Source organism: Ranitomeya imitator, chromosome 8 (assembly GCF_032444005.1).
Source record: "Ranitomeya imitator isolate aRanImi1 chromosome 8, aRanImi1.pri, whole genome shotgun sequence".
Taxonomy (NCBI): domain Eukaryota; kingdom Metazoa; phylum Chordata; class Amphibia; order Anura; family Dendrobatidae; genus Ranitomeya; species Ranitomeya imitator.
The window spans coordinates 137,476,331-137,503,871 of NC_091289.1; the positions used below are offsets into that span (position 1 = coordinate 137,476,331).

General features: G+C 43.1%; 1 protein-coding gene across 1 annotated transcript in view; it reads right to left on the reverse strand.

Annotated features, from left to right (window-relative positions):
* Window positions 1-8,843: 8,843 nt before the first annotated feature.
* The window catches only part of CDC14A (cell division cycle 14A), a 120,383-nt gene continuing 101,685 nt past the window's right edge, over window positions 8,844-27,541 (reverse strand). Inside the window, exons 12-16 of the mRNA XM_069737406.1 lie at window positions 21,368-21,477; window positions 21,083-21,130; window positions 19,128-19,256; window positions 12,707-12,971; window positions 8,844-10,652 (exon numbers count right to left, since the gene is read on the reverse strand). Coding sequence (XP_069593507.1) covers window positions 10,623-10,652; window positions 12,707-12,971; window positions 19,128-19,256; window positions 21,083-21,130; window positions 21,368-21,477 — 582 coding nt within the window. The 3' untranslated portion in view covers window positions 8,844-10,622. The remainder of the gene's footprint in view (window positions 10,653-12,706; window positions 12,972-19,127; window positions 19,257-21,082; window positions 21,131-21,367; window positions 21,478-27,541) is intronic.

Consider the following 27,541-nt stretch of genomic DNA (forward strand, 5'->3'; position numbering starts at 1 on the left):
CAAGCTCCTAATCCTGGCCAGCCTCAGGGGTATTATACTCCTAAATGCTGCTGAGGCAAGCTCCTAATCCTGGCCAGCCTCAGGGATATTATACTCCTAAATGCTGCAGAGGCAAGCTCCTAATCCTGGTCAGCCTCAGGGGTATTATACTCCTAAAATGCTGCAGAGGCAAGCTCCTAATCCTGGCCAGCCTCAGGGGTATTATACTCCTAAATGCTGCAGAGGCAAACTCCTAATCCTGGTCAGCCTCAGGGGTATTATACTCCTAAATGCTGTAGAGGCAAGCTCCTAATCCTGGTCAGCCTCAGGGGTATTATACTCCTAAATGCTGCAGAGGCAAGCTCCTAATCCTGGTCAACCTCAGGGGTATTATACTCCTAAATGCTGCAGAGGCAAGCTCCTAATCCTGGCCAGCCTCAGGGGTATTATACTCCTAAATGCTGCTGAGGCAAGCTCCTAATCCTGGCCAGCCTCAGGGGTATTATACTCCTAAATGCTGCAGAGGCAAGCTCCTAATCCTGGTCAGCCTCAGGGGTATTATACTCCTAAAATGCTGCAGAGGCAAGCTCCTAATCCTGGCCAGCCTCAGGAGTATTATTCTCCTAAATGCTGCAGATACAAACTCCTAATCCTGGATAGCCTCAGGGGTATTATTCTTCTAAATGCTGCAGATACAAACTCCTAATCCTGGCCAGCCTCAGGGGTATTATTCTCCTAAATGTTGCAGAGGCAGCTCCTAATCCTGGTCAACCTCAGGGGTATTATACTCCTAAATGCTGCAGAGGCAAGCTCCTAATCCTGGTCAGCCTCAGGGGTATACTCCTAAATGCTGCAGAGGCAAGCGCCTAATCCTGACCACACTCAGGGGTGTTGCGCTCCTCGGTGCTGCAGAGGCAATGCTGTGTCACGTAGCAGCATTGGAAAGTGCACTGTTGGGCCAGCAGCTAAATTATGCTGCTAGTTTGTTGTCAATCAATGGGGACCCCAGTTAGCAGAAAGCCAAGAGGTTGGGGAGCAGTAGGTCCTTAACAATTATGATGGGACAACCCCTTTATTTCAATAATAAGTAGCTTCTGTGTGAACACACATGGACACACTTGCATAATACAGTTCTTTATTAAATAAAAAAGTTAAATCAATAAAAACAGTTTTATTTGTAGGGGAGGTAGAAATAGATTCCTATTGCTGTACATTTATTAAGAGATCATTTACGATTACACAGAATATTTAGAGGTTTTTAACACATTTTATTTTCACTTTTTGATTCCTAGTACAATAAAGTCTCCCAGGGACCCAGGATTATTGTGACTGGGATCACCATATTAACCCATCCAGGGAGTCAGAGTAGGAGCTAAAATTAGTTCTTAAGGCAGTAAGTACTATGTAAAAGAAACTCCCCCCATCAAAGCTTTTATCCTAATATATTGTAGTCATCATATTATATAGCGCTGTGCACTTACAATTGCTCATTTTGCCTTTCTACCCAGCTAATTCTTCTCTTTTCCATTAGGTCTAAGACATCACAAGGTTAAACACAGACTAGCTGAATCCTTCTAAGGCCGGTTTCACACTAGCGTTTGTGTACCCAGCATAGTGCTGCGTACTTCTTACCTTCAGATCCGCAGACATCCGCATCTGTCCTGCGTTATTATCTTTAACACTGTGTACACAGGGACATGCATGGTCATGCATTGTATGCGGATGAGTCCCCGCACGGCGTTTTGATGTGCCCGCCAAACGCAACGGATGTGGATGTATGCGGATCTGAAGGTAAGAAGTACGCAGCCCTATGCTGCGTATGCAAACGCTAGTGTGAAACCAGCCTAAGCTCTATGTAGAAACAGGAAGTCAATTTTCCCTGTATGACTCATGACTCACTGCAAAAGTCAGTGGCATGGGGGAGGGGCGGAGGAGCATCCGGGTCAGAAGTTGGAGAGGGGAACGACTTTTGCAGGGAAAATATACTTCCTGTTTTTACATAGAGCAGAGAAAAGAGAAGGATTAACTGGGTAGAAAGACAAAATGAGCAATTGTAAGTACACAGTGCTATATAATATGATGATTGCAATATATTAAGAGCATAAAAACTTTGATGGAAGCTCTTCTTTAAATTACTGCATTTGATGTGTATTAACACTTTGTAGGATCTAAACTCCTTCCTATTCTTTAATGGAGGGACTTTTGAAATGGAAGGCAATGTTGCTGCATATGAGCCACAGTCAAACCCTTAGCTCTGCTCTGTCTACTGTAGAATCAACAGAAACATCACTTAAATACAATCTTTGGTAGGCTTACGAGATGTTTATTGCTTATATACATGGCCAGAGTTAATTACATACTGAGTAATTCATTCAAAGCCTAGAAATGAAGGTGTGACTGCTGGAAGTCCCTTTTCCTCCAATGTCAAGCTAACGGGTTCAGAAGGGTCAGTTATTGAAGGACTATTCCCATTATACCAATCAATAAAAACATGTATCAAATGTAATCAATTTACAAAAGTGCTCGCTGCTCCAGATATCACGCCCTGAAAATCCAAGTGTCAGAGTGCTTTACTGACCTCGTTGTCCAAGGATACATGCTGTAGTTTCAGAAAAAGTTGTGCATTTGCATTACATACCTGGTATTCTTATACAGTAGACATCCCATTCTTACTGTGCAGCCACTAGGCTACCAAAAGCTTCTCTTAAAGCAGGGATGTCAAACTCAAATACACAAAGGGCCAAAATTAAAAACGGCCAACACTGCGGGCCAATCTTGATATTTATTAAAAAAGGTCTACAATTGTGGACGTTAATCCTTATCAAATATAATGATGAAAATTTTCATATGGAAACAAACTTAAAGGGGTTCTCTCACAAACAAAGTTCATTTTAGTTAATAGATCTTAGAATAAAATTAGCACATAATCACAAATGGGACATATCGGAATAGTGTAATATGTTATGTAAGAGCAATAAAAGCTTATGGCCCAATGGCCTAATTTAAATATGCAAAGGATAAAAAACTTGAATTAATAAATACAGATTATAAGGCATGATGCCAACAAAAGTGTCCCTCAAACACAGTATGATACACCCACAGCAAATTCCTCCACACGCACGGTATGATGTCCCTACTGTACCCCACAGCAAAGTATGGTGACCAATCACAGCATGATGTCCCAACTCTGATCCCCACACGGTATAATGGGCCACACAGAGTCCTCCATACAGTATAATGGGCCTTTACATATAGTCTGCCATACAGAATAATGAGCACCACATAATCATCAATGCAGAATAATGAGCCCCACAGTCCTCCATACAGAATAATGGGCCCCACAGTCCTCCATACAGAATAATGGGCCCAAGAGTCCTTCATATAGTGTAATAGCCCCACATACTCCTCCATACAGTATAATGGCCCCACATACTCCTCCATACAGTATAATGGCCCCACATACTCCTCCATACAGTATAATGGTCTCACATACTCCTCCATACAGTATAATGGTCTCACATACTCCTCCATACAGTATAATGGTCTCACATACTCCTCCATACAGTATAATGGTCTCACATTGTCACCTACATAGTATAATAGCGCCACATTCTCCTCCATACAGTATAATGGCCTCACATACTCCTCCATACAGTATAATGGTCTCACATACTCCTCCATACAGTATAATGGTCTCACATACTCCTCCATACAGTATAATGGTCTCACATACTCCTCCATACAGTATAATGGTCTCACATACTCCTCCATACAGTATAATGGTCTCACATACTCCTCCATACAGTATAATGGTCTCACATTGTCACCTACGCAGTATAATGGCGCCACATACTCCTCCATACAGTATAATGGTCTCACATACTCCTCCATACAGTATAATGGTCTCACATACTCCTCCATACAGTATAATGGTCTCACATTGTCACCTACATAGTATAATAGCGCCACATTCTCCTCCATACAGTATAATGGCCTCACATACTCCTCCATACAGTATAATGGTCTCACATTGTCACCTACATAGTATAATAGCGCCACATACTCCTCCATACAGTATAATGGCCTCACATACTCCTCCATACAGTATAATGGTCTCACATTGTCACCTATGCAGTATGATGGCGCCACATACTCCTCCATAAAGGAGAACCTGTCAGGCGATTCATGCTGCCCAAACTGCAGGCACCATGAATTGCAGCCTCACTGCGTACATAAGAACAGACCTGCCAATCACCTAGAATAGCGCTGGGAAGAGGTGGGCAGGGCAACACTGGACTAGTCTGGTCTCTGGCAATGGTCCTTAGCCGCATCTTTAAAGTATATCTTCTCAGAAATGGCAGAGAATGATATACCTGGCTGTAATCATGCAGCCAGACTGGGATTCATCCAATCCATGGTTTCGCCTCCCTTTAAACGGCTGAATATTTATGTCCATTATAATGGACACCTCCTACCTATAAATAAAAATGTCAATGATATCTGAACTGTCCGAAACAGGATTTGTTGCCTAAAGCTATAGGTCAGGGGGCCATATAGACAGTTTTTGGAGTCAGGAGAGGACACATAAGAGGGAATATATCTAAATGGCATGCAGTCTTCTTTGGTGAGGAATGGAGGATTGTAACCTGTACTGGGCTAATACGACAGATAAAAAATTACATTTATGGATATACCTATGCACAGCGCCTGGTCTGTCCTATCAGCTCTGCCTCATTGCCACTTAGCAGATAACAGTTTTGGCGAGTTGATAATGTCAGCCTGTGCACTACAAAGATCAGGAAGCCTAGAGAAGCAGGTGCTTGTGGGAGATGTAGTTTACACCGGTCACACAGGCATCACTGATGGACTGCCCTCTTCACAGTGAGCACAGAGGCACAGATATGGACGAGCAGGAGCCAGAAAGAAGTCAGGGTTAGGTTACTTATGAAGGGAATGTAGTTTGGAAAAAAATAATAGATTTTGGAATAAGGGAACCTGACAGCTGCCAAGGGCAGACTGTATAATACACTGGCTCCGTCATTTCAGATTTTTATGTTTTATTTTGAAACTCTGCGGCTTTTCAGACAGAACATACAGCATTGATCAGACTGTCAGGTTCCATTTAAGTGTTCTCTGGTGTGATTCTCAGGCTGGATATCTCCACAAGCCATCTATGTGCTTGCTGGTAATTAAAAGCATGGGGAAATCGAGGAGACACTATACTTTCTGACCCTTCATAGCTACTATACTTTTAGTTAAGGTAAAAAGTTTTAATAGCTGGATAACCGCTTGGACATCCCTTTTAAAGAAAGAAACTGGTGGCGACTAGGGTTGAGCGACCTTTACTTTTTTAGGGTCGAGTCGGGTCTATCTCAAAAGTCGAGTGGAATCGGCCGATTATCGCAAAAAGTCATGGATCGACCGAAACACGAATGAATGAATCTCTCTCTCTCCCCCCCCCCCCCCCAACGGGTGTATAGTGATGACCCAATATCCTTCTCAGACTGGAAAAAGGGAGGAGAGCGTTACTGGGGATAAGAGCAGTCACAGCTGATGTTTCAGGGTAAGAGTGAAGTTAGTCTTTGAGGTTCCTTTTATTAAGACATATTGATGAAATTATTCGCTATGATTACTAAAACACAATGCCGGAAACTCAATTTATAGTCTCAAAATAATAGTTCCCACTGTCAGTGTAAAAAATAACCCATCGTTGAGGGCAAATACTATCAATACTGACTTTGGTAACAATAGAGGATACACTTGATTGCTAAGTAAATCATTATGTACAGTAATTTTTTTTTTTAAAGATCAATATTTTACAGCCATACATAACCCATTAAGAAGCTCTGAAATGGATGATCATGTCAAGGTCACTCAAAAGTAGTAATAGCAGCTTTAAATGATACAAACTACTTCAGAGCTGTGGTTCTTCATGTCCGCATTTGACTCAAGGGCAAACCCTTGTGGTTGATAAGGGGGTGGAGACCGAAGCAGCGAGTGACAACAGCGCCGCCCCATAGCTTCTAGAACCACCCTCAAAGGAATCATTATCAGTGGGTGGCGCTGGTGTCACTCACTGCTTTTTACATTTCACATTTAGCAGCGACAGTGGACATAGAAGCAGAATGCCAGTGCTGAACTCACCTCTCCAGCATGCATCTATCACTCAAGATCTAGGACATCTACAGAGGGCAGCAATGCAGGAAACTGTAGTAAGTAACAGAAAGGCTGCCCCCTAATGATGACCTATTCCAGGAAGGATGATAGACGCTTCTAGGCAGTGAGTGCAGCACCAGCTTCCTTTGACGTCCTGTTTTGAGATTTCTCTAAAATTAATGTCACAGGAAGTGCAGTAAAAAAAACACAACTTATTTGTATTCCAAGATCAATTGATTAAAGTGTACTTGGTTTGTGGGACAACCCCATTTAAGCTTGCAGCAAATCACAGTATATTACTACCAATGTATGTGCTTAACAGTTGCATATGTGCCTTTATTACTGATACCGTTTCTATTACCTGAATGGAACAACATGAACTTATGTAAATGGAAGCCATCATTGAAGTTGTGAAGCAAATTATATATAAATCAAAACTGTCTACGTAAAAACAAAACGGGGGAAAAAAACACTGGACGGAATTTAATTATTAATATAATGTAGGATTTTTGTTTGTTTTCTAGATAAACCAGAGCACAGTGCAGATCTCAGCGATGTAACAGGTCAGATTTGACCAGATTTCCTTTACAGGGGAGCGGCGATTAGACCGTTTTCAGAGCTTCACACACCATTTTCATACATTTTTGAAAACAAGCCCTTCCATATTTAAAGACTTATATCATATTTACATTTCCAGTTCTTAGAAATCATTCTCATTTGTAAGGAACAATGTATAAAAGACATATTTTAATAAAAGAGACTAACAGTCTTCTATGCTAGAGCAGCGATCAGTAACCTGTAGAATTTTAAACCACCACTTTAGTTTCCATTATGTGAATAAAAATGCTGTAGAGATTAAAAAACAAAAACCATGTCTTACAGAAATAGCCACTGTCAGGTGAATAGGGGCAGACTGCAGCACCACGCTGAGCCTATGGTGGCGCTATTTCTACTACAAAGTGTTTCTGTGTGTTTGTTTCTTCCTATCTAAAACAATTTATTAAACTTAATTCAGCATAATGAATGTCACAGATTAAAACTAGTTATATTTTGATATTTTTACAGCCAGTAACCAGAGCTCAAAATCTGTTACCGACTTTTCAATAAATTACATCCCAGATTTAAAAGGAATCTGTTAACAGTTTTTTGCTACCCTATCTGAGAGCAGCATGATGTAGGGGAAGAGACCCTGACTCCAGAGATGTGTCACTTACTTTACTGGGAGCTACAGCTTTTATTAAAAACGGTTTTATCTGCTGCAGATCTTGGAGTTCTGTGTATAACCCCATCCCCGCAGCTTCCGGTGTACACTGTGCATAGCCAGAAATCTGCCAATCAGTGGTGGGGGCGTGGTTGGACTACATTGCAGCACCAATTAGTCCTCTAGTGATAATTTCCTGCTGATAAAACTATGGTTTTATTAAAACTACAGCAAATAGCCAAGTAAGGCTACTTTCACACTAGCGTCGGATTCGGCCCGTCGCATTGCGTCGGGCTGAGATTCCGACGCTAGCGTTTGATGCGCCGCACAACGGGTGCAGCGGATGCATTTCTCCGGCGCATCCGCTGCCCCATTGTGAGGTGCGGGGAGGTGGGGGCGGAGTTCCGGCAGCGCATGCGTGCTCAGAAATAGCGGTCCGTCGGCAGCAAAAAACGTTACATTTAACGTTTTTTGCTCCCGGCAGTCCGCCACAACACGGCACAACCGTCGCACGACGACTGCGACATGTGTCAATACGTCGCAATGAATCGGTAATGTTACTCTATGGGGCAAAAACGCATCCTGCAAACAACTTTGCAGGATGCGTTTTTTCCCCCTAAACGACGCATTGTGACGTATCCAAAAAAACGCCAGTGTGAAAGTAGCCTAAGTGACACATTGCTGGAGTCAGGGTCTCTGTCCCTACACTGTTACTCTCAGATTAGGTAGCAATTTACACCATGTTATTAATACACATTTGTCTTTGTAAGGCAGGACTGTAGCAAACGATCTAGCTGCCTAAAAAAAAAAAAAAAAATACAAATAGGGACACTACTCCAGATCCAAACAAATTCCAGGATGTTCATCGGGGATGAACATGTGTATTTGCTAAATATTTTATAAAAATTCTATGAAAAAAAAAAAAAAAAGAAAAAGTTACACATAATGCTCCCATCTCCCCCATTTGTTCCTTATACAACAGCCGTAATCAGGTTACTCTAAGGTTGCATTTATATCAAATCTACCTACACTAACAATGCAGGTAAAGAATAATCCACAGCAAACATTATTACAAAAATAGGATTCTAGACAGAAAAATATATCTTCAGATTTTTTTTGGTTACAAAGAGTTTCTAAAATTGAAAATATACTTCAAGATTTGTCAATATAACCCTTGTCTGTCTACTGAATGTGTTATATCCGGTATATTGTACAATATATATATATATATATATATATTTTACATACACATTATATATATATATATATATATATATATATATATATATATATATATATACACACACACACATACACACACATATGCATACACACAATATATAGTTATATAAATATACACACACAGTGAAAAATAGCCGCAATACTGGATTGTTACGATCAGTAGTGCAACTGTACACCGCTATAATACAAGCGGACATTTTATCACTGCTATCTGACTGCAATACCCAAATCTTCCTTGGTTTAGCTGAACCAGACATACATCGTGGTGATCTAAGTTCAGTTTATTTGAACTACAGAAGGCTCAGATATTACAGCCATAATACAGATGATAAAATGGGCCAATGTTACCGTGGTGTGCAAACAGTCTAAGGCTCCGTTCACACGTCCACTCGCACATTCCATATGTCTGTCCCATTTTACATCAATAGGGTTCATCTGCTTCTGTCTCAATAACCGATGCAACAAATCCGTTTGTTTCTCCTAAAACAGCAGAACCATAGAAGGGGCATGAAAACGCCCAAAGTGAATGAATATAATACAAAACGTCACAAACTTTACTGAAAATGCAGCAGAAAAAAAAATTATTAAAAACAATTGAAAAACAGGTTGGATAACCAGAAACCCTATATAATGGTATGTATAAGGTTGGGCACATATAGAAATAATAGCACAATAAAAAAAAATTAAGAAAAAGACCAAAAAAAAAAAGGTAATCGGTCTATGTATAAAATTGTACCCATAATATAGCAACTGTAAATAAAAAACATTAAAAAATGAACTACCATATAAAAACAATATATCTTAAATACAGACAATAATCCTAGAAATTCACAGACATAGGACTGCCCAAAATAAGGGATCAAGGTGCCCAGTTCATCCGGCGAGCGTTTCACACAGCGTGCTTCATCAGGGGATATCAAGTGTAACAACGCTCCCCTGAGAGAAGCATGTTGTGCATATTTATACATCGGTCTATTACCTTTTCTGGGGATTTTTCTTTGAGCTATTATTTCTATATGTGCACAGCCAGCACTGCCCAAAATAAGGGATCAAGGTGGCCAGTTCATCCGGCGAGCGTTTCACACAGCGTGCTTCATCAGGGGGTATCAAGTGTAACAACGCTCCCCTGAGAGAAGCATGTTGTGCATATTTATACATCGGTCTATTACCTTTTCTGGGGATTTTCTTTGAGCTATTATTTGTATATGTGCACAGCCGTATACATATATAGTATTTCTGGTTTCCCCACCTCTTTTTCATTGTGTGGATTGATTTTAATTATTTTTTAACTGATTCGTTTTCAATAAAGGTTTTGGTCTTTTACATTATATTTACGCCACTTGCTTCTTCTTTGGGTTTGCGGAATATTCATTGCATGTGACCATATACACAGTTTTTGGACACAGTTGGGGTTGTTCCAAAAACAGGACAAACGGAACGTCTGAATGGACATGTGGACACGGCCTAATGGAATGATCCTGGGGGGCATTGCAAGGAGCCCTTACAACATCTTCAAGGTTACTCAGCTGGTGCCCAGGTAGTATACTAGTGGGAAGGTTTGGACCTAAAGTACTGGATCCCGGAGACAGAGCCGACAGAACCTGGGTAAGTATTTTCAGCAAATGTCTTCACACCATGCACTTAAGGTCTGATGTTCCCATTGCTTACTTCCAATGGACTGACAATTTCAATAATCCGGCATTCTATGTGGTTCTACGTGTGCCAGATAATCAGGATATAATATGTACATATACATCTTATTAGTACATTCATATTTGCAAACCAAATATGTACAAACCAGTCCTGAATTCTAAAAAAAAAAATATATAAAAATCCAGTCCATAAAAAAAAAACTGAAATAAAAATCAGAGATGATAATAAAAAAAAACAGTCAGTAGCAGAGCGATATCCATCAGTAGTAATCATGCTTTCATTAAACATCAAATGCTATCTGGACAATGGATTCCTCTTTTTTATTGCGCTTTCATTTCTCCACGGCAGAGGACTCATGGCGGGGAAAGGGTTACCGGCTGCGTGGGCGCCTTTAGAACTGAACAGATTCAGACTGAAGGGACTGGAAGAAAACAGATGCATAGTCATTATCCACAGGACCACAATCAATACAGACCTGGGGGTGCTGCCGGGGGATGGGGGAAGCAGGGGGAACAATGATACACTAGCTGGACATTTGAGATCCAGTAAAACGTTACACTGACAAAAAAAAAAAAAATACAAATGGAGGAGAACTCTCTTTAGTATCTGCCAACTATAGAATAGATGTGAAAAACCAATCTAGATTAACAGATTTTACATACATTAAAGGGAATATGTCACAAGGTTTTGCCACCTAATCTGAGAGCAGCATTATGTAGGGGCACAGACACTGATTCCAGCAATGTGTCACAAACTGGGCTGCCTGCTGTAATTTTGATCATTTCCAGATGATAAAATCATCTGGAAATGATTTCCAGATGATAAAATGTAATTTTTTGATCATTTCCAGATGATAAAACAGTGATTTTATCACTAGAGGACAAGTAAACCTGTTGTCATGCAGTCCTCCATATTCATTAGCTCTGTATGACCCCGTCCCCACCACTAATTGGCAGTTTTCTGCCTATGCACAGTGAACATACAGAAGGCTGCCAAATCAGTGGTGTTGGGTGGGGTTATACAGAGCTCAGCATTCAGAGAACTGCTAGATCTGCAGCAGAAAAAACAGGGATTTTATCAGAACTACTGAAAGCAGCCCAGTAAGTGACACATCGCTGGAATCAGGGTCTCTACCCCTACATTATGCTATTCTTAAATGGAACAACAAAAACATGGTGACAGATTCTCTTTAAAGGGAATTGCTGACTATATATACACATGTATATGTTGCTGAGCATGGCACATGTTTCAACACTGTATATATCCACTAATGTAATGTTGTCCCTAGGGTTGGGAGTTAGGGACGGAGGGTCCAGGGAACTTATTGTGGGGAATAGACCTATGTAAGTTGGTTAAGCCGTGCCCTCTTAAAGGGAATCTGTAAGCAGGCTTTTGCTACGTAATCTAAGAGTAGCATAATGTAGGGGCTGAGACACTGTTGTTTTAATACAATAAGTGTTTTATCAGCAGGAGGTCATCACTGCCTGAACTACAGATCACATTCATCCAACCATAACCCCAGCACTTAGCAGCTCACTGTCAATAGACAGTGTAGACAGAAAGCTTTTTATCAGTGGAGGAAGCGGGGGGCAGCTTTTGAGCTCTGCTACATGAAACATTTAAAACCTGATTGTATTACACCTGCTGCACCCAGTAAACTAAATGGCACATCGCTGGAATCAGGGTTTCTTTCTCTACATGATGCTGCTCTCAGATGAGGTAGGAAAAACATGGTGATAGATTCCCTTTCTCTAGGGTTGGGGCACCAGCTTCCCATTAGCCAAAAATTGATCAGCTGAAAATAAATCGTTTTGTTCTCTGTAGGATTTTTACAAGACCAATTGTGTCCAGATCATGCAGAAAATGGTGCCCCCTAACCATCAGTGGTGGAAATGAGATTTCTTGATTCATTTAAACATGAAATTCTGACTTTAGCTTTGTCAGTCTCCATTTGCACAGTGGCTTTGCTGCGCCCACTTTCTCTCTTGAACAAGCTATTGTTACAAGGCTCCGGAACGTGGAAACTATTTAAGTGCCATTTTCCTACTCTACAAAACCTTTCCTCCTGGAGGTCCCTGAGGAATCAATTCTCCCTACATAGCCCGCTTGGTTGTCATCATCTGGAGGAAGCACATCCTTAAAATCTCCTAGTCGCGGGACCTTGTGTGGGGACTTGTGCTAGACCAAGCTGTACAGTTATTCTATAATAGGAGCGTGCGCTTGGTATACCATTAGTGCTCCCTGATGACATTTTGGTTACATAAAAGATCAGTTTTTATTGTACAATATTGCAATGTAGAAAGTAATCCTGCTCAGATGGGTTAATATCTTCTGATTCTGTGATCCATACATAGATACATAAGACATGTTGTCAGGTAAGCAGGGCTGCACGGCTGTGGCGGGGAAGCGTTAAGCATAGGCAGGAATGGATGATACCGCCTGATGGTGGGGAGGGTGCGATATAAGGACACTTACAGGAATCGAGCGGCTCAGGTAGCGTGCAGAGGAGGTGAGGCCTGTGTATGCGGGTCGGACGGATCCGGCGGTAGGCACATTCCAGTTACGGTTGTTGTTCAGCTCGCCTTGGCTTCGCCCATGAGGACTGGAGGGGTACAAGCTGGAAGGGTGAGCCGGGGAGTAGCTGGGGCGGGAAGGAGAGGAACCGCGGGGGCTGTCTATCTCCTCCAGAGCAGAGTTCAGGTTCCCCAGGGAGCCAGCATACCGCGAATTTACAGAATAACTGAGAGGAGAAAACAGGGGGGAGATCACAGACCCTGACGGCAGAAGGACATGCAGGAAAATGACATGAACCGATGACATGCTCATATACAAGCCATTAATGGAGCAAACACAGCACAAAGTATTAACAAGTGTCACCAGCATGCACAACCATTCCCAGGTTATACCGTGTATACATATACACATGCAGCAGAAACAATACAGTAAAAACTAGTGACATATTATTACATCTCTATATATCGAGAGGAGGCACATTACCAAGACCTGTTCACATCATGATCCAAAACTATGTTTTGTGCATAAACCAATGCTGTATAAAGCGTACCTGACACCTGCAAACATTGTCAAATACTTGATGGGGCTGGTGTAGTTACTTTGAATTAAACTTGCATAAAAGTAATTAAAGTCATTCAGGCATTTTAGTCAATCTCCACCCACCTAGCCTGATAAACAGATCCTCAGCGTCCCTCCTCCCTGCTGCTGCTGAAATCTAACAACGCTCAGTACAAGCTACAGGTGCCAGTCAGACAGGGCAGGGGGGGAAATAAATATAGAACTCTCTCTCTACATTTATAATGTGCTCATGTTAAAGGGGTTGTCCAGGAGTATTTTATTTTATATTTACTATGAGCCTAAAATTAAGTCAGATAGTTTCTAACAGAGGCAACTTGCGTGCCTGTACTAGCTGGCGCCAGCTCAGGGTGGTCACTGATCGCTTCTGCTGGCGATTCAGCTGCTACACGTCAACAGAGCAGTTTTTCTTCTTCTGGGCTGCTCTAATGATGAGGCGTGACTGCCGATGTCATACTGATTTAAAGCTGACCCCCCGCAGTTTGGTAGTGGGGAGCTGACTGTCAATCAGCAAGATGTCTAATTGTAAAAAGTAAGAAATGACTAAAAGAGCAATAGGGTCTTGTCTGGGTAAAAAGTATAAATACAATGGTGATAAACCATGATACTCCTGGTTGGTTCTGATGAAGACGTTTTAACCTGCATTACTCAGATTCCGGTCTTGTCATCCTTCGATGACAGCGCAGGTGAACCCATTCATTTCTGCTTTCTTCCTTGAATCACCATGATGTCGGCAGTCACACCCCGTCAACAAAGCGGAGCGGATGAGATGCCATGTCAGCAGAGGCCACTGAATGGTCACCAGAAGTGGTCTATGGTCTATGCGAAGATCAGTGTTGGGAACAGCAGGCAAGTAGTTAGCGACTACCGACTACTTGCCTGTTAGTTATTAAGCTGATGGTAAAAAAAAATTAAATATACCAGGATAACCCCATTAATATCCAGATTATACGTCCATTCAAACAAGAATTTACAAAATAAACACACCAGTCCCATCCGATCTAAGAGGTCCATTTAACAATGTATAGAGTGTTTATAGAGTCTGCTATATAGGGCTGCATTCACCTGACAAAAGCCAAAAGAGTGTTGCTCAGCTTCCATTGGGATGGTATTACTGGGTGTGTATATATATATATTTCTCCTATATTTGATATTGTAGAAAGCTAGGCCATTCCATAACAAGTTATACAATAAACCCCCGATGCCGCACTGAACCATTCTCTGACTACGACAGTCTAATACGCCTACACAGTGGGATCCATTGTATTCCATCTGGGCGAAAAGTTGGGAAATCCGGAGCAAGCCTCCAACGAAGGTTTCCATTCTGATGTAACCATGCCTAAACCAGATTTCTCCTAAACGGGGCCCGATTCCACAAAATGGCTATCAGCAAAAAAAAAAAAAACCTCACAGGAAATATTGTGCAGCCACCAGAACAATATGTGGGGGAGTGGACGTGTACAAGTGATTACGGCTCTTACTCACTGATCTATAGGTGGGATGACATTTTGTATAAACCAGAATGTCTCATGCCGTAATAAAAATTTCCCTCTAGAGGGAAAATAATCTGTTCGATTTCAGCTGCATAATGGGAATTTCCAGAGAAAGGAAGCGGTGAGCCGGAGAGCAGTCCGGGCTGCAGGAAGCATTTATTATGTTAAGACATCATGGCCCAGGACCCCACGTCTCTGTCCAGTGCCGGCGTTCTCCACATGCTTGGATGCAATAGATCGTGTACTTACTAAACCTTCTCATTTATTAACCAACCATCCTAATGCAGAATGTGATGGCTCACCGTGCGGACACAAGGTGCGTGCGGCTATGGAGAATGTCACTATAAGACGCCGCCAACATCAGGATTGCTTTCATTTTTCACTTCTAAATTAATTAATTAAACCTTTATTGGAATTTTTTCAAGGACATGTGCCATCTACATTTTTCACTAATTCAAACCAGATATTGATACAGATTCATTTTTAGTATTTTTTTTCTAATTGTAGATTTTGTCACTTTGTTTTCTTCTGTACATGATTATAGGGCCAGCCATGTTACCTGAGCCGCTGTGAACAGCGTTTAGAGATTTACAGCTGCTGCATGGTAGAGTGTTGTGGGCATGCTCTGGCACCTGTGCGTGGGTCACTGTGCAGAGAGGGGGAGGAGCTAAGCTGAGACTATCACCTTTGTAAGTGTTGGAATCTGACTTTTCTATATAGAGGTGATGTCTTCTATTGTACTCATGCCAGTGATAAACATGAGATGACTTTTTGGCTGATCTGAAGCCCATTACATGAAAGTTCGGTGCTAAATAAATATATTTCTAAAGGTGACAATGACAAGTCTCACCAGATGAAATAAAGAAATCAAACCATAGATGTCCCTAAAATAAATTATGTGTAATAATGAAAAATGACACAGAAAAACTATTGAAAACATGAGGAGAGATGCAAAAAGCTATGGAAGTCAGCTGGGTTCAACTGATGGCTTATAAAAAGGTGTCTCATTACCAAGGTGCCACACAAGAAACATCTCATGATGGGTAAAACCAGTGAGCTATCTCAAGACCTTCACAACCTTATTGTTGCAAAACTTACTCATGAGCCAAAATCACACATGAGCAATACATACGACTGGTTTCTCCATACAGGAAGCGTCTTGAAGCTGTCAAAGGCTTTTGTATGAATTATTAAATACATTTTAGTGTGTGTTCAATACTTTTTCCCTGTGTCATTTCTCATTATTACACATAACTTAATTTATGGACAACTATGCTTTGATTTCTTTGCCTGTGTGAAGTAGATGAGTTGTTACCGACATCTGGAATGTCATGTGAATAGCACCTTTAGAAATACATTTACTTAGAAAATTGGTGACGTGTTCAATACTTATTTCACCCACTGGTTTATAATTGCAGTACCTCCACTTTATAGTTATATGTCAGATCATACGTCTGATAGTCATTAGAATAATGACATAATAGTATTGTCACATGCAATCATGGTACATTATCCCACGCAGAAAATCAAAAGCCAGAATCCAAGATCGACAATAGGTGTTAATGTCTTCAATGCCAGTCATCAGCTCTGACTTTGATTTGCGCTGTTCATTCCTCGAAGCTTCCTACATCTACCTTTATACTAAGTTACATTTATAAAAAAAATAATGGTTAAAGGACGGTATGTTTCTTGACACCTATTTTACACCCTATCAATCCTTTCTATATTAATGTAATGATGATAATGCACCATCAATACCTTTTTTAGTCATAATAATAATAATCTATAAATTGATGTTATTTCTCTATATATTGATGATATGTCAATAATATACAGCTCTGGCAAAAATAAAGAGAGCACTGCAAAATGTTCAGTTTGTCTGATTTTTCTCTTTCTAGGTATATTTTTTGAGTAAAATGTAAATTGTTCTTTTATTCTATAAACTACTGACAACATGTCTCCGAATTTCCAAGAAATAAATTTTGTATTTTTTTTCTGAAAAGAAATGGTCAAAATTTAAAAAAACAACAACAGTGCTTTCAGACCTCAAATAATGCAAAGAAAACAAGTTCATAATCATTTAGAAACAACAATACTAATGTTTTAACTCAGGAAGAGTTCAGAAATCAATATTTTGTGGAATAACCATGATTGTTAATCACAGCTTTCATGCGTCTTGGCATGTTTTCCACCTGTCTTTCACACTGCTCCTGGCACAAAAATGTAAGCAGTTCTTCTCTGTTTGATGCTTGTGACTATCCGTCATCCTCCTGATTACATTCCAGAGGTTTTCAATGGGGTTCAGGTCTGGAGATTGGGCTGCCATGACAGGGATTTGATGTGGTGGTCTCTTAATGTTTGCCAGAGCTGAATATCATATGCATTTATAAAAGCAGCTATATCTATTAATAATATCCATTCTTTTGAGGCTCTTATAAAATTCTTATAAAGCACCCATACATGTTAGGTTGACATCAACCAAACCTGCAGATATCGGTGGGTTCAGCCGACAGTCTAATGTGCATTAGAGCCCCCAACAGCTGATAGTCAGGGAAGATAAGAATCCAGCATTTCTAATTTAGAACTGCCGATCCTTTTATTCTATAAGAGAAAAGCCGCTGGCAGAGAAGTTTGGCAATGGCTTTCTCATGGAGTACCCAGGATAGTGCGGCATAGTGAGCTCTCCTGTGTATGGAGGATATGGCCACGATAGCAGCCAGCTCACAGAGCGATCCCAAAATACAGCAATCTAAGGTGTATGGGTGGTCGAGGGCCCTTTAGGGACTATTGTATCTTTCCATCTACTCTTCTTTCAGTAAACATTAGAAGTGTACAGACCCCATATAAACGTGTCCCACAGTGACCATATGTTCCCATTTGTGTTGAGGCTCCAATCCTAAACACGATCTATCGTGTGAATTACGCACGTCTGACACCAATTAGTGCTAATGCAGAGTTATTTTTTTTTATCAAATCTGAGAGAATCAGTGACAGAATGGAGCTTTAAAGGGAACCTGTCACCTGAATTTGGTGGGACCGGTTTTGGGTCATATGGACGGAGTTTTCGGGTGTTTGATTCACCCTTTCCTTACCCGCTGGCTGCATGCTGGCCGCAATATTGGATTGAAGTTCATTCTCTGTCCTCCGCCGTACACACCTGCGCAAGGCAAGATTACCTACGGATTGTACTACGGAGGACAGAGAATGAACTTCAATCCAATATTACGGCCAGCATGCAGCCAGCGGGTAAGGAAAGGGTGAATCAAACACCCGAAAGCTCCGCCCATATGACCCAAAACCAGTCCGGCCAAATTCAGGTGACAGGTTCCCTTTAAAGGGGTATTCCCATCTCCAAGATTCAATCCCTATACGTAGTAGGCGTTATAATAATATTAGCAAATACTGTACCTTCAATTAGAAATGTATAGTTTTCCGATTCACTATGTCTTTCGTCATTCGTCATGTGCAGGACCTTAGGTATCCATGGTTACATCCAGAGACAGTTAATTAACTTGTTGCTAGTGATTGTAACCATGGATACCTAAGGTCCTGCAATGCCTGCACATGAGGATAGAGAAATGGCGAATAAAACAAAAACACACTACCTTTTTAATTGGAGGTATTTGCTAAAATTATTATTATTATACCTACTACATATTGGGATAAGATGTCGGAGAAGGGAATACCTCTTTAAATGAAGAACAGTGAGGTAATGGGATTTCCATTTCATATATTGATGGCATATATCTCCAAGACCCTGGATATGCCATAAACCAGAGGTCCCCAACTCCAGTCCTCAAGGCCCACCAACAGGTCATGTTTTCAGGATTTCCTTTGCATTGCACAGGTGATGCAATTATTACCTGGGCAAGACTAAGGAAATCCTGAAAACATGACCTGTTGGTGGGCCTTGAGGACTGGAGTTGGGGACCTCTGCCATAAACAACTGATAAAGGCGTGCTCCACCTCGGGATCCACACCTATCTCACAGATGAACCCCGTCTGCAAGGCTGACAGTGCAGATGCGGCTGCGCATGTGCAGCTCTCTCCATACACGTCAATAGGAGCTCCAGAAAAAAGCCGCGCATGTTTGCTTGCTCAGCCCTGTTCACAATACAGGTGAAGGAACCACAAGTATCAGACATTAAAACTATATCCACAGGATGTGTCATTAATGTCGGAGATCAAAGTAGCTCATTTATGGTAATTATATTAGAGGCTTCAGTGAAGAGACTATTGTGCAGCTGGATTTCCGGTAAGTGCTTGATAGTAGAATCTAGTGCGCCTGGACGCATGTAATCCATGACACTCACCCTTTGATCTTGCTGGCTGAGGACCCTGAGCTCTGCCCCACTCTTCTTGCCACTGCTGATGTGGATGCAGACACCCTGGATGACTTGAGAGGGGACATGGAGCCTGGTGTGCTGTTAGAGGCGATTATTCTAAGGAGGATCACAAAACAAAGTATAATCATAAGAGGACAACAATTATTGTATCACAAGAGCCAACTAATTTTAGAGACGTCGAAACCCACCTTCTGTTTGCAGTTGGTTAGGACGTCCGCACACGGCCTTAGGGTATGCTCACACTAGCAGCCAAAACCAGGAGTGGGTGATAAATGCAGAAGTGGTGCATATGTTTCTATTATACTTTTCCTCTAATTGTTCCACTCCTGGTTTTGGCTACAAATACTGATGAAAAATCCTGACCAAATCCTGATGCAATCCTGAACGTGTGCACATACCCTAACAGTTCAAAAACCTGACCGGCACATCCAAACATAGACTCAGTGTGAACAGGTGCTGAACCTAGAGTCGCCAACTCGTATATAGTTAAATAAATAGGGCAGCACACTGCAGCGCTAGAACATGCAAACTTGAAAAACGAAATTTGAACTGCATTACTGCACTAGAAATATGAAAAATGAGAGCGTTTAGCGCATAAAAATGGCCAATTTTATGTGTACCTGGTAGCCCCTTAACTATATACGAGTTGGCGACTCTGGGTTCAGCACCTGTTCACACTTAGTCTATGTTTGGATGTGCAGGTCGGGTTTTTGAAATGTATTCTCTAGCCATCTGATCATGCACTCCGCCTCCTAGCTTCAGGTGTTTTAATTACAGCAGGTCCAATACCCCTCCACAGAGAGAGAGAATTTTAGTCTAAGAAGAGGTCTCACATGTGCCCATTCAGATGGAGACGTTTATTCTCAGCGAGGAAAGGCAAGTGTAGGACCTGGTATAAGAGAGATGCCGTAAAGAGGCTACCAGGTACACATAAAATTGGCCATTTTTATGCGCTAATTTTTCATATTTCTAGTGCAGTAATGCAGTGTGCTGCCTTATTTACTTAACTTGTTAAAATTTACAGGACCAAATGCAGTTTCCTTTGGTAAAGCATTTCAATATATCGGTAAAAATCAGATGTTGTATGGATGATCCACATGGAATCCGATTTTATTTTTTGCGCGCCCATACACTTGGCTAGGTCAGTCTCTTCGACATGGAAGAAACTAGCTTACAGGCAGCTTCAGCACCTGAACATTGGCCCAAGGGCTGCTCCTTTTTTTTTCCATTGACAGTAGTTGAACCGAAAATACAGTCGGGTGAACTTGGCACATGTACAAATTTTCTGCAGCAGATCCATATCAAAAACTGCAACATCCACATATATCCAGTGCAAAGGTTGAAATCAGGGGTAAAAATCCTAAGCATAAAAGATCATATATCACAGATCAATTTCCGCCTTGGATTTTTTTCCACATTGTGTTGCTGCTGCCGTCATCCTTTACTGCTTCGCTGCTACTGTAATACTTGACATTTTCCCTCCTACAAATCCTGATGGAAATGAAGCAATGTGCTTGCTAGGTGTGAACATACTCTTGGGACTCAGATGCTGTGCATTTGCTGTGTGGGTGTAAAACTCTTATATACAGTGTGAATGTGGTTGAGGTTTAATAATACCGAGCTGAAAAAGAAAAATTCTGAAGATATTCAAATCCGCCGCACGTTACGGAAATGTTATGGACTTTCACACTGGATTTTACCTCTTCAATGTAAAGGAGTAAAATCAACTATGAAAATCCAATACAGATCACCTGCGACAAGTGCCGATTTCGCTACAAAATAGCCAGATTTTTCAGATCTACACTAATGAAGTGGTAACTAATCAACAGAATGAGACTATAACGTCTTCTGACTGGATCAGTCTATGGCCAAATATAAAGCGAAAAGCAAAAAAAAAAAACTACCGTATTTAAAGCAATCACCTGAAGGGCTGTGATGTAGATCTCGTGTGCGTTTTCATTTCCTCTAGCCTGAAATGGAAGATAAATTCAGGAGTCAGGAATGTGAATGTGCACGTATAGTACCGGAGCGAATGGATTCTGCCTCAGTCAAATAAGCTATAAATAGGGAAAGGAGACGGTAACAAAAAACTACATAATACAGAAAATGATTTCAAATTTAGCAGAACATATAGTGAAGATTTGGGATATAGAGGATCTAACATCACTGTGTAACAGAGTCTATTGTGATGTGAATGCTGCAGGTACCGTAGGGCTCCGGTGGTGGCCGACCTTGGCTGTCTTCTGCTCTTTAAGGCACGTAATTTGTCTCCCTGTGTTAATCCATTTCTCGGTTCCAGTTCATCCTCGGAATCAATCTGCAAGTGAAAACATGGTCTGCTTAAAACACACCTGAAAACACAATTATCATATCAATGGGACAGCAGATGAAAAGGAGTGCCGCATCTAAAAAAAAAAAACTGTACATGAAAACACAAGGGGTGCTGGTAATGAAATAAAAGGAAGAGGAAGAATTTTAGACAGACTGCCGTATCCTGCGAGGATCGCATTGCACTGCACGGACTGGCCGGCACCTCTCCTGACCTGAGCAAGACAGTATGATGGATTATTATGCAGCTGTCAAGCTATGGGTGCGCATGGTCCAATTTGTGGAGCCACTTGTAGCTTGCTGCAATTGTTTTCTGATGCAGAATTAGGACTGCACGCCCCCATAGAATAACATTAGTCCATGTGCTATCTTATAGCACATCACAGCACTCGTCCGATGTATACGCTAGTGTGAGCGAGCCCTAAGAGTGGGACTGCTTGATGTAGCTGCATGGGAGCCAAAATTCCACCCACCCAATCTTGCAGCCATTGGCCTCTGCGGCTAGACAGGGTTACGGCCATGTGGCCAGCTGCACAACAGTCTAAGGCTAGGTTCACATGAGCGTATAGAAAATCGTCCGAATTTCATCCAGAAAATATGGGCATTTCTTTATCGCTTCATTGGGGGGACACAGGTAACATGGGTGTATGCTGCTGTCACTAGGAGGCCAACACTATGCAAAAAAAAAAGGAAACTAGCTCGGAGAGGGCCGAGAGGAAGACGGTGGTCACCGTCGGTGACCTTCACCCTGTGTTATGTTGATGCCGTCTTCTGGATGAAGGATTCCTGATCCAGCGACCCTCTCTATCATGGGACCCTGGACGATCCTCATATCATGTGGAGCCGGATTTCAAGGAAGGTAAAGGATCATCATCCCTTAACTCCGCAGCGCCCGGGAGGTTTGTTCCCTTATAGACTACTCCCGCTCCCCTCAGCAGAATTCTAACATTATTGGGTGTCCCTGCGCTGGCGCCCTTTCTTGGCGCTCTTTTTCCTCCACTTACCCACGAGAACGCTGCACAGAACATGACGTCACTGAAAGACATCGGCCATCTTTTCTTCGTTAACACCCCCCACATTAAGCACGAGTATTTATCACGCGCTTTTCTCCCTATCAATGGTCCTCCTCTCCCTGCCCGGTGCACTCCTCTGGCGGCACAGCCAATAGGAAGGCCTCCTGACTAGGACCTTCGTTAATGCAGTTTCCAGCCCTGTCACTGCGGGTGCCGAGACTTCGCATAATTCCATGTCCTCCGTTAATTTAGCCCCCGGCTTTGGGCCCCTACTACCTGATACCGTCAGACATGGCCAACTTTCATACCAGACCTGGACCTTGGTTAATGCCATTTTCCGGTCCTGTCATTGCAGGCGCCAAAGCTTTGCATAATTATATGTCCTCTGCTAATTAAGCCCCCGGCTTCGGGGCCTTCTCCCGGACTCTGTGTAGCCACGCCCAATTACTGGGTCCCCGGCCAATAAGCGGTCGCCCTCCGCTTAGCCATGCCCCCTTACTGGACTCTCGGGGAACTAGGGCACGCCGTACGCCGAGGCCCTGTCTCCTGGCCTATGAGAGAGTGTGTTTTTTTCTCTATCCCTCTCTCCCGAGACGCCCTCCGCATTGTACATAGTGTGTCTCTGTCTGCAAGGTGTGGGAAGATTCGAAATAGTATGAAGATTCGTGCAGTCACCATCGTCTTTCCAAGGGCACAACAGGGGTCCACACTGAATCTGGAGGACACTGCAGCCTGAGCAGGACAGAGCCGTCTCTTATCAGGTAGGACCAGCCCAGGCTGGTTAATTTCTCTCTTCATGAGGGCTTAGCTCTCTCTAGCCTTAGCCCTAGTCTATCACTTATGCCCAATCTCAGGGAGGCCCATTCCTGTCCCTGTAATCCGCGATGCCTGTGCCATCTGTAAAACAGAAGTGGCATTCAGAGAAACCCTCCAACACCCAGGACGAGAGCACTCCCCTCCCTCTGGAGTGGGCTGTTGCTATGTCACAGTCGGTCTCAGATCTGACTAAAGTCCTGCAGTCCCCGATCCAGGTCCTGGAACGACATCTACATTAGTCTTCTGCCACCAGTGCTCCGAACACCTCTCATGGTGATTCGCACGCACCTGACCTTTACAGGGACAAATCGGGTATAAAGTAAAGGAACCTGCGGGCCCCTCTACCTTCTCCTGGAGGCACTCCTCATCCCATGCCCCTCCTCGGAGGTGGCTTTCAGGTCACATATGGATTCCCAGTCTCAGTCTGAGTTCGGTACGGACCAGACCTGGAAGATGCAATATATGCTCAATAGCCTCATCTTGGCAGATTACCAAAATTCTGAACCTAAGGGAGGACGAGGTACCTGCTCAGGAGCACTCCGTTGCTTTCAAATGGGTAAAATGTTCTTCCTGGAGTTTCCCTAATCACAGGGAAGTTGTCATGATTATGTCTAAATACTTGGAACACCCTGAAAAGCACTTCCTGGGTAGGAAGACGCTACACAATAAATGGGCAGAATCTCTAATGTGGATCCGCCGGCTTCGCATGTTCTCCAAGACAGCCTTATCTTTACTGATCAGTGCATCGCTTACGGATTCTTCTGATGGACAGATTGAATCCTTGGCTAAGTCAGCCAGATCTGGCAGATCAGATCGCCATACCGGCATCTCTCTCGTGATCGCTCTCTTTTGATGCGGCTGGTTCATCTGCCACGGCTACCAGCAACATCATTGCTATACGCTGCACTCTCTGGCTTCACTAGCTTTGCTTTCCAAGGCTGTAGACCTTTGGATCCAAACTGGGTCAAATATTTTCAGATGCCACCAGCGGGAAAAGCACCTCGCTTTCCCGGTCCAAGTTTAAATGTCCTTTTAATAGAAAAAGGTTGCTTCATTCTTGAGAGAGATAGCCGCCTCGGCTGCCAGCAACATCGTTGCTATATGCCGCATTCTCTGGCCTCACTGGCTTTGCCTTCCAAAATTCTAGTCCTTTTGGATCCAGGCTGGATCAAATAATTTCGGATGCCACTGACAGGAAAAGCACCTTGTTTTCACGGTCCATGTCTAAATGTCCTTTTAATAGGAAAGGTTGCTTCAATCTCGAGAGAGATAGCGACTTTCGGCTACAAAATCGACCTTTCTTCTTCTCCAGGAAGAAGTTTCCTTCTGTTTTCGCCCGCCAAGACATACATCGCAGGCTCCATGAGTTCCTCAGGCTGTCCTTTACCTACCATGCACAGGAGTGTTCATACCCGTTCCCAGGAACGTACGGTTTTCAGAGTTCTACTCTATTCCTTTAGACGGACCGTTCCCTCCCTTTTTAGACTTCGAGCGGTTTACCTGAGACGTTCGGTTCTGTCTTTTCAGCTATGGTCTGCGATACAGGAGGGTCTTTATCAGTTCTCGGCCCTTCCTTTCCACCTAGCCTCTGCTCCCAGACTATTCACATCAAGGCAGCGGTCAGGGATATCCTTCTCTCCAAGGGGTGTTTTTTTTTTCTTCATATTTCCCTCCTTGAACGATCTTCTGTTCAAGGAGCCGTCCCGCTGAGACTGCAACCAGAGTCTTCAGTTTACTCTAAATATCCTGGTCCATCTCTGCTAGATTATAAACAGAGAGAAGTTCTCCCACGCCTTTGCTCAGAGCCTGGGTATACTAGGTATGAGGTTCGACACGACCCAAGCCCGTGTCTTCTTTCCAAAGGAGGTTTTCATTACTGTGCCAAGGGTGGTTCCGTACTCTAAATGACCAGCTTCTCTCTGATATGGTCCAGCATGAGTTCTAGGGAAAAGGGATTGTCGTCACGGAAGCCGTTCCTTTTGCCCAGTTCCATGCCCTCTGGTCGTCTTCCCGGATGATCCCGTGCTTCTACTTCTTAAGGTGAGGCAGTCCTTCACTTGTTCACGCTGTCGGCATCAGTCCTATGAAGGAAGTCCTTCCTTCCTCTCTGGTGGCAGGTCTTCGCCACCGACGCCAGTCTCCTCATTTGGGGAGCCGTTTTTTCTTTGTCACATAGCGCAGGGCCACTGGAATGTCAATCTCCTGGAGATCAGGGCAATTTTCTTTGCTCTTTACCATTGGCATTCTCCTTTTCCGAGCCAGCCGGTCTCCATACAGTCGGACAACGCCATGGCCGAGGCTTACATAAATCGTCAAGGCAGAACCCGCAGCAAACAGGTTAAGTGAGAGGTAACAAGAATTCGGCGATGAGCAGAAAGTCACGTTTCTGCCATATCAGCCGTGCACTTTCCGACAGTAGAAAATCTGACAACCGATTTTCTGAGCCACCAGGGTCCCGCTTGGGCGGGTGCTTGCTCAGCTCCCTGCCTTCATCCAAATATGCTGAAATGGGGCTCTCCGGACGTCGGCCTCAGGGCGTCTCGGATAAACCACGAGGTTGCTTGGTTCGTAGCCAGGTCCCGGGACAAGCTACCCACCTATTTAGACTCACTAGTAATATTGTGGTCACAATTCCAACTGCCTTATACTTTTCCGTCTCTCCCCTTGTCTCGAGAGTCGAAAAAAGGATAAAGGAAGAAGGGGTCCCTATATTCCTGATAGCTTTGGACTGGCCAAGGGCCAGGTGAACATGTTCATGGACGTCCCCTGGAAGCTTCCAGCTGTCCAGATCCTCTCTCTCTCTCTCCCATGGTTCCCTCTTCCTCCAGAGCTCATAGTCTCTGAGTATAACAGCATGGCCGTTGAGGCCATAGTCCTAGGGAGGCTGTTTTTTTCCCATCTGATGAATCAGGCCATGATTGGGGCCGAGAAAGTAGCATCCTGGTGTATTTACTACAAATACTGAAAAGCCTTCTTCTAGTGCAGTATGGACTGGGGTTGGTCCCCATGTCCTTTTCTCTTCCTTTCATTTTCGGTTTTCTTCGAGGTGTGGCCCACCTGGCTCCTCCTTATTGTCTTCCAATAGATCCATGGGTTTTTTTTATCGTCTTTTTCTCTTGTCCGGGACAGCTGTCTTCTTAGTAAAATTACGTCTATCAGGAGAGTTTCCGAGTTAGCGGCATTGTCCTGCCGTTCCCTGCCCCTGATTCTATATCAGGACAAGGTAGTTCTCAGGCCTGTTCCTCTCTTTCTACCCGAGGTGGCCTTTTCATTTCTCATTATTTAAGACTTTGTCCTTCCTTCTGTGTCTCTTCGGTCCATCCCCTGGAGATGTCCCTCTACAAGCTGGATCCCGTCACGGCTCTCTGAGTCTACTTTTCAAGGGCTGCTCCCTTTCGCCAATCTGATGCCCTGTTCGTCATCTATGAATGTTACCTTAATGGGCTCCCAGCTTCTAATTTCACTATTGACTTGAGGTATTCCACGTTCAGGACAAACAGCCTTTTCCGGCGGTGCAGGCTCTTCCGGGGGTGAAGGCTCACTCCGCTCTGCGGTGGGGGCCTCCTAGGTTTTTCGTTACCAGGTTTTTGCTTCCAGTTTGTTAGATCGCAACCTGGTCATGTTTACCCTCTTTTGCGAGTTTTTTGCGGGGTTCATACCCATGCCTCGTCTGATGCAGGCCTGGGAAGGAAGGTGCTGCAGGCGGCGGTTTTCCACCGACCGACCTGAGCTCATTTATTCCCTGGATCTTCCCGTTTCCCACCCTAGGGACTGCTTTGGGACGTCCCATGGTTACCTGTGTCCCCCAATGAAGCGATAAAGAAAGAGGGATTTTTGGTACTCACTGTAAAATCTCTTTCTTGGAGCCTTCATTGGGGGACACAGCACCCTCCCTAACTGTTTGTTCCATTATTTGGTCTATGTGCCTTCTTTGTTGGATTGGTACATATGTTGAGCTTTTGGTTGCTTCTCCTACTGCTTTAACACTAACTGAGGTACTTCGTGCCTGTCGGTGGGTGTATACTACAAAGGAGGAGCTAGTTTCCTTTTTTTTGCCTACTAGCGACAGCGTTATGCCGCGGTGTAACGTAGTCCGTCTAACGTGCCATATAAACGCAATGTGAACCCAGCCTAATTCCCGTCTTCCTAGTGTCCCATGGTATATCTAATGCCTTGAAAATATTTTTTTTACAATTCTTCTCACTGATAACTTTGAGCAATGAG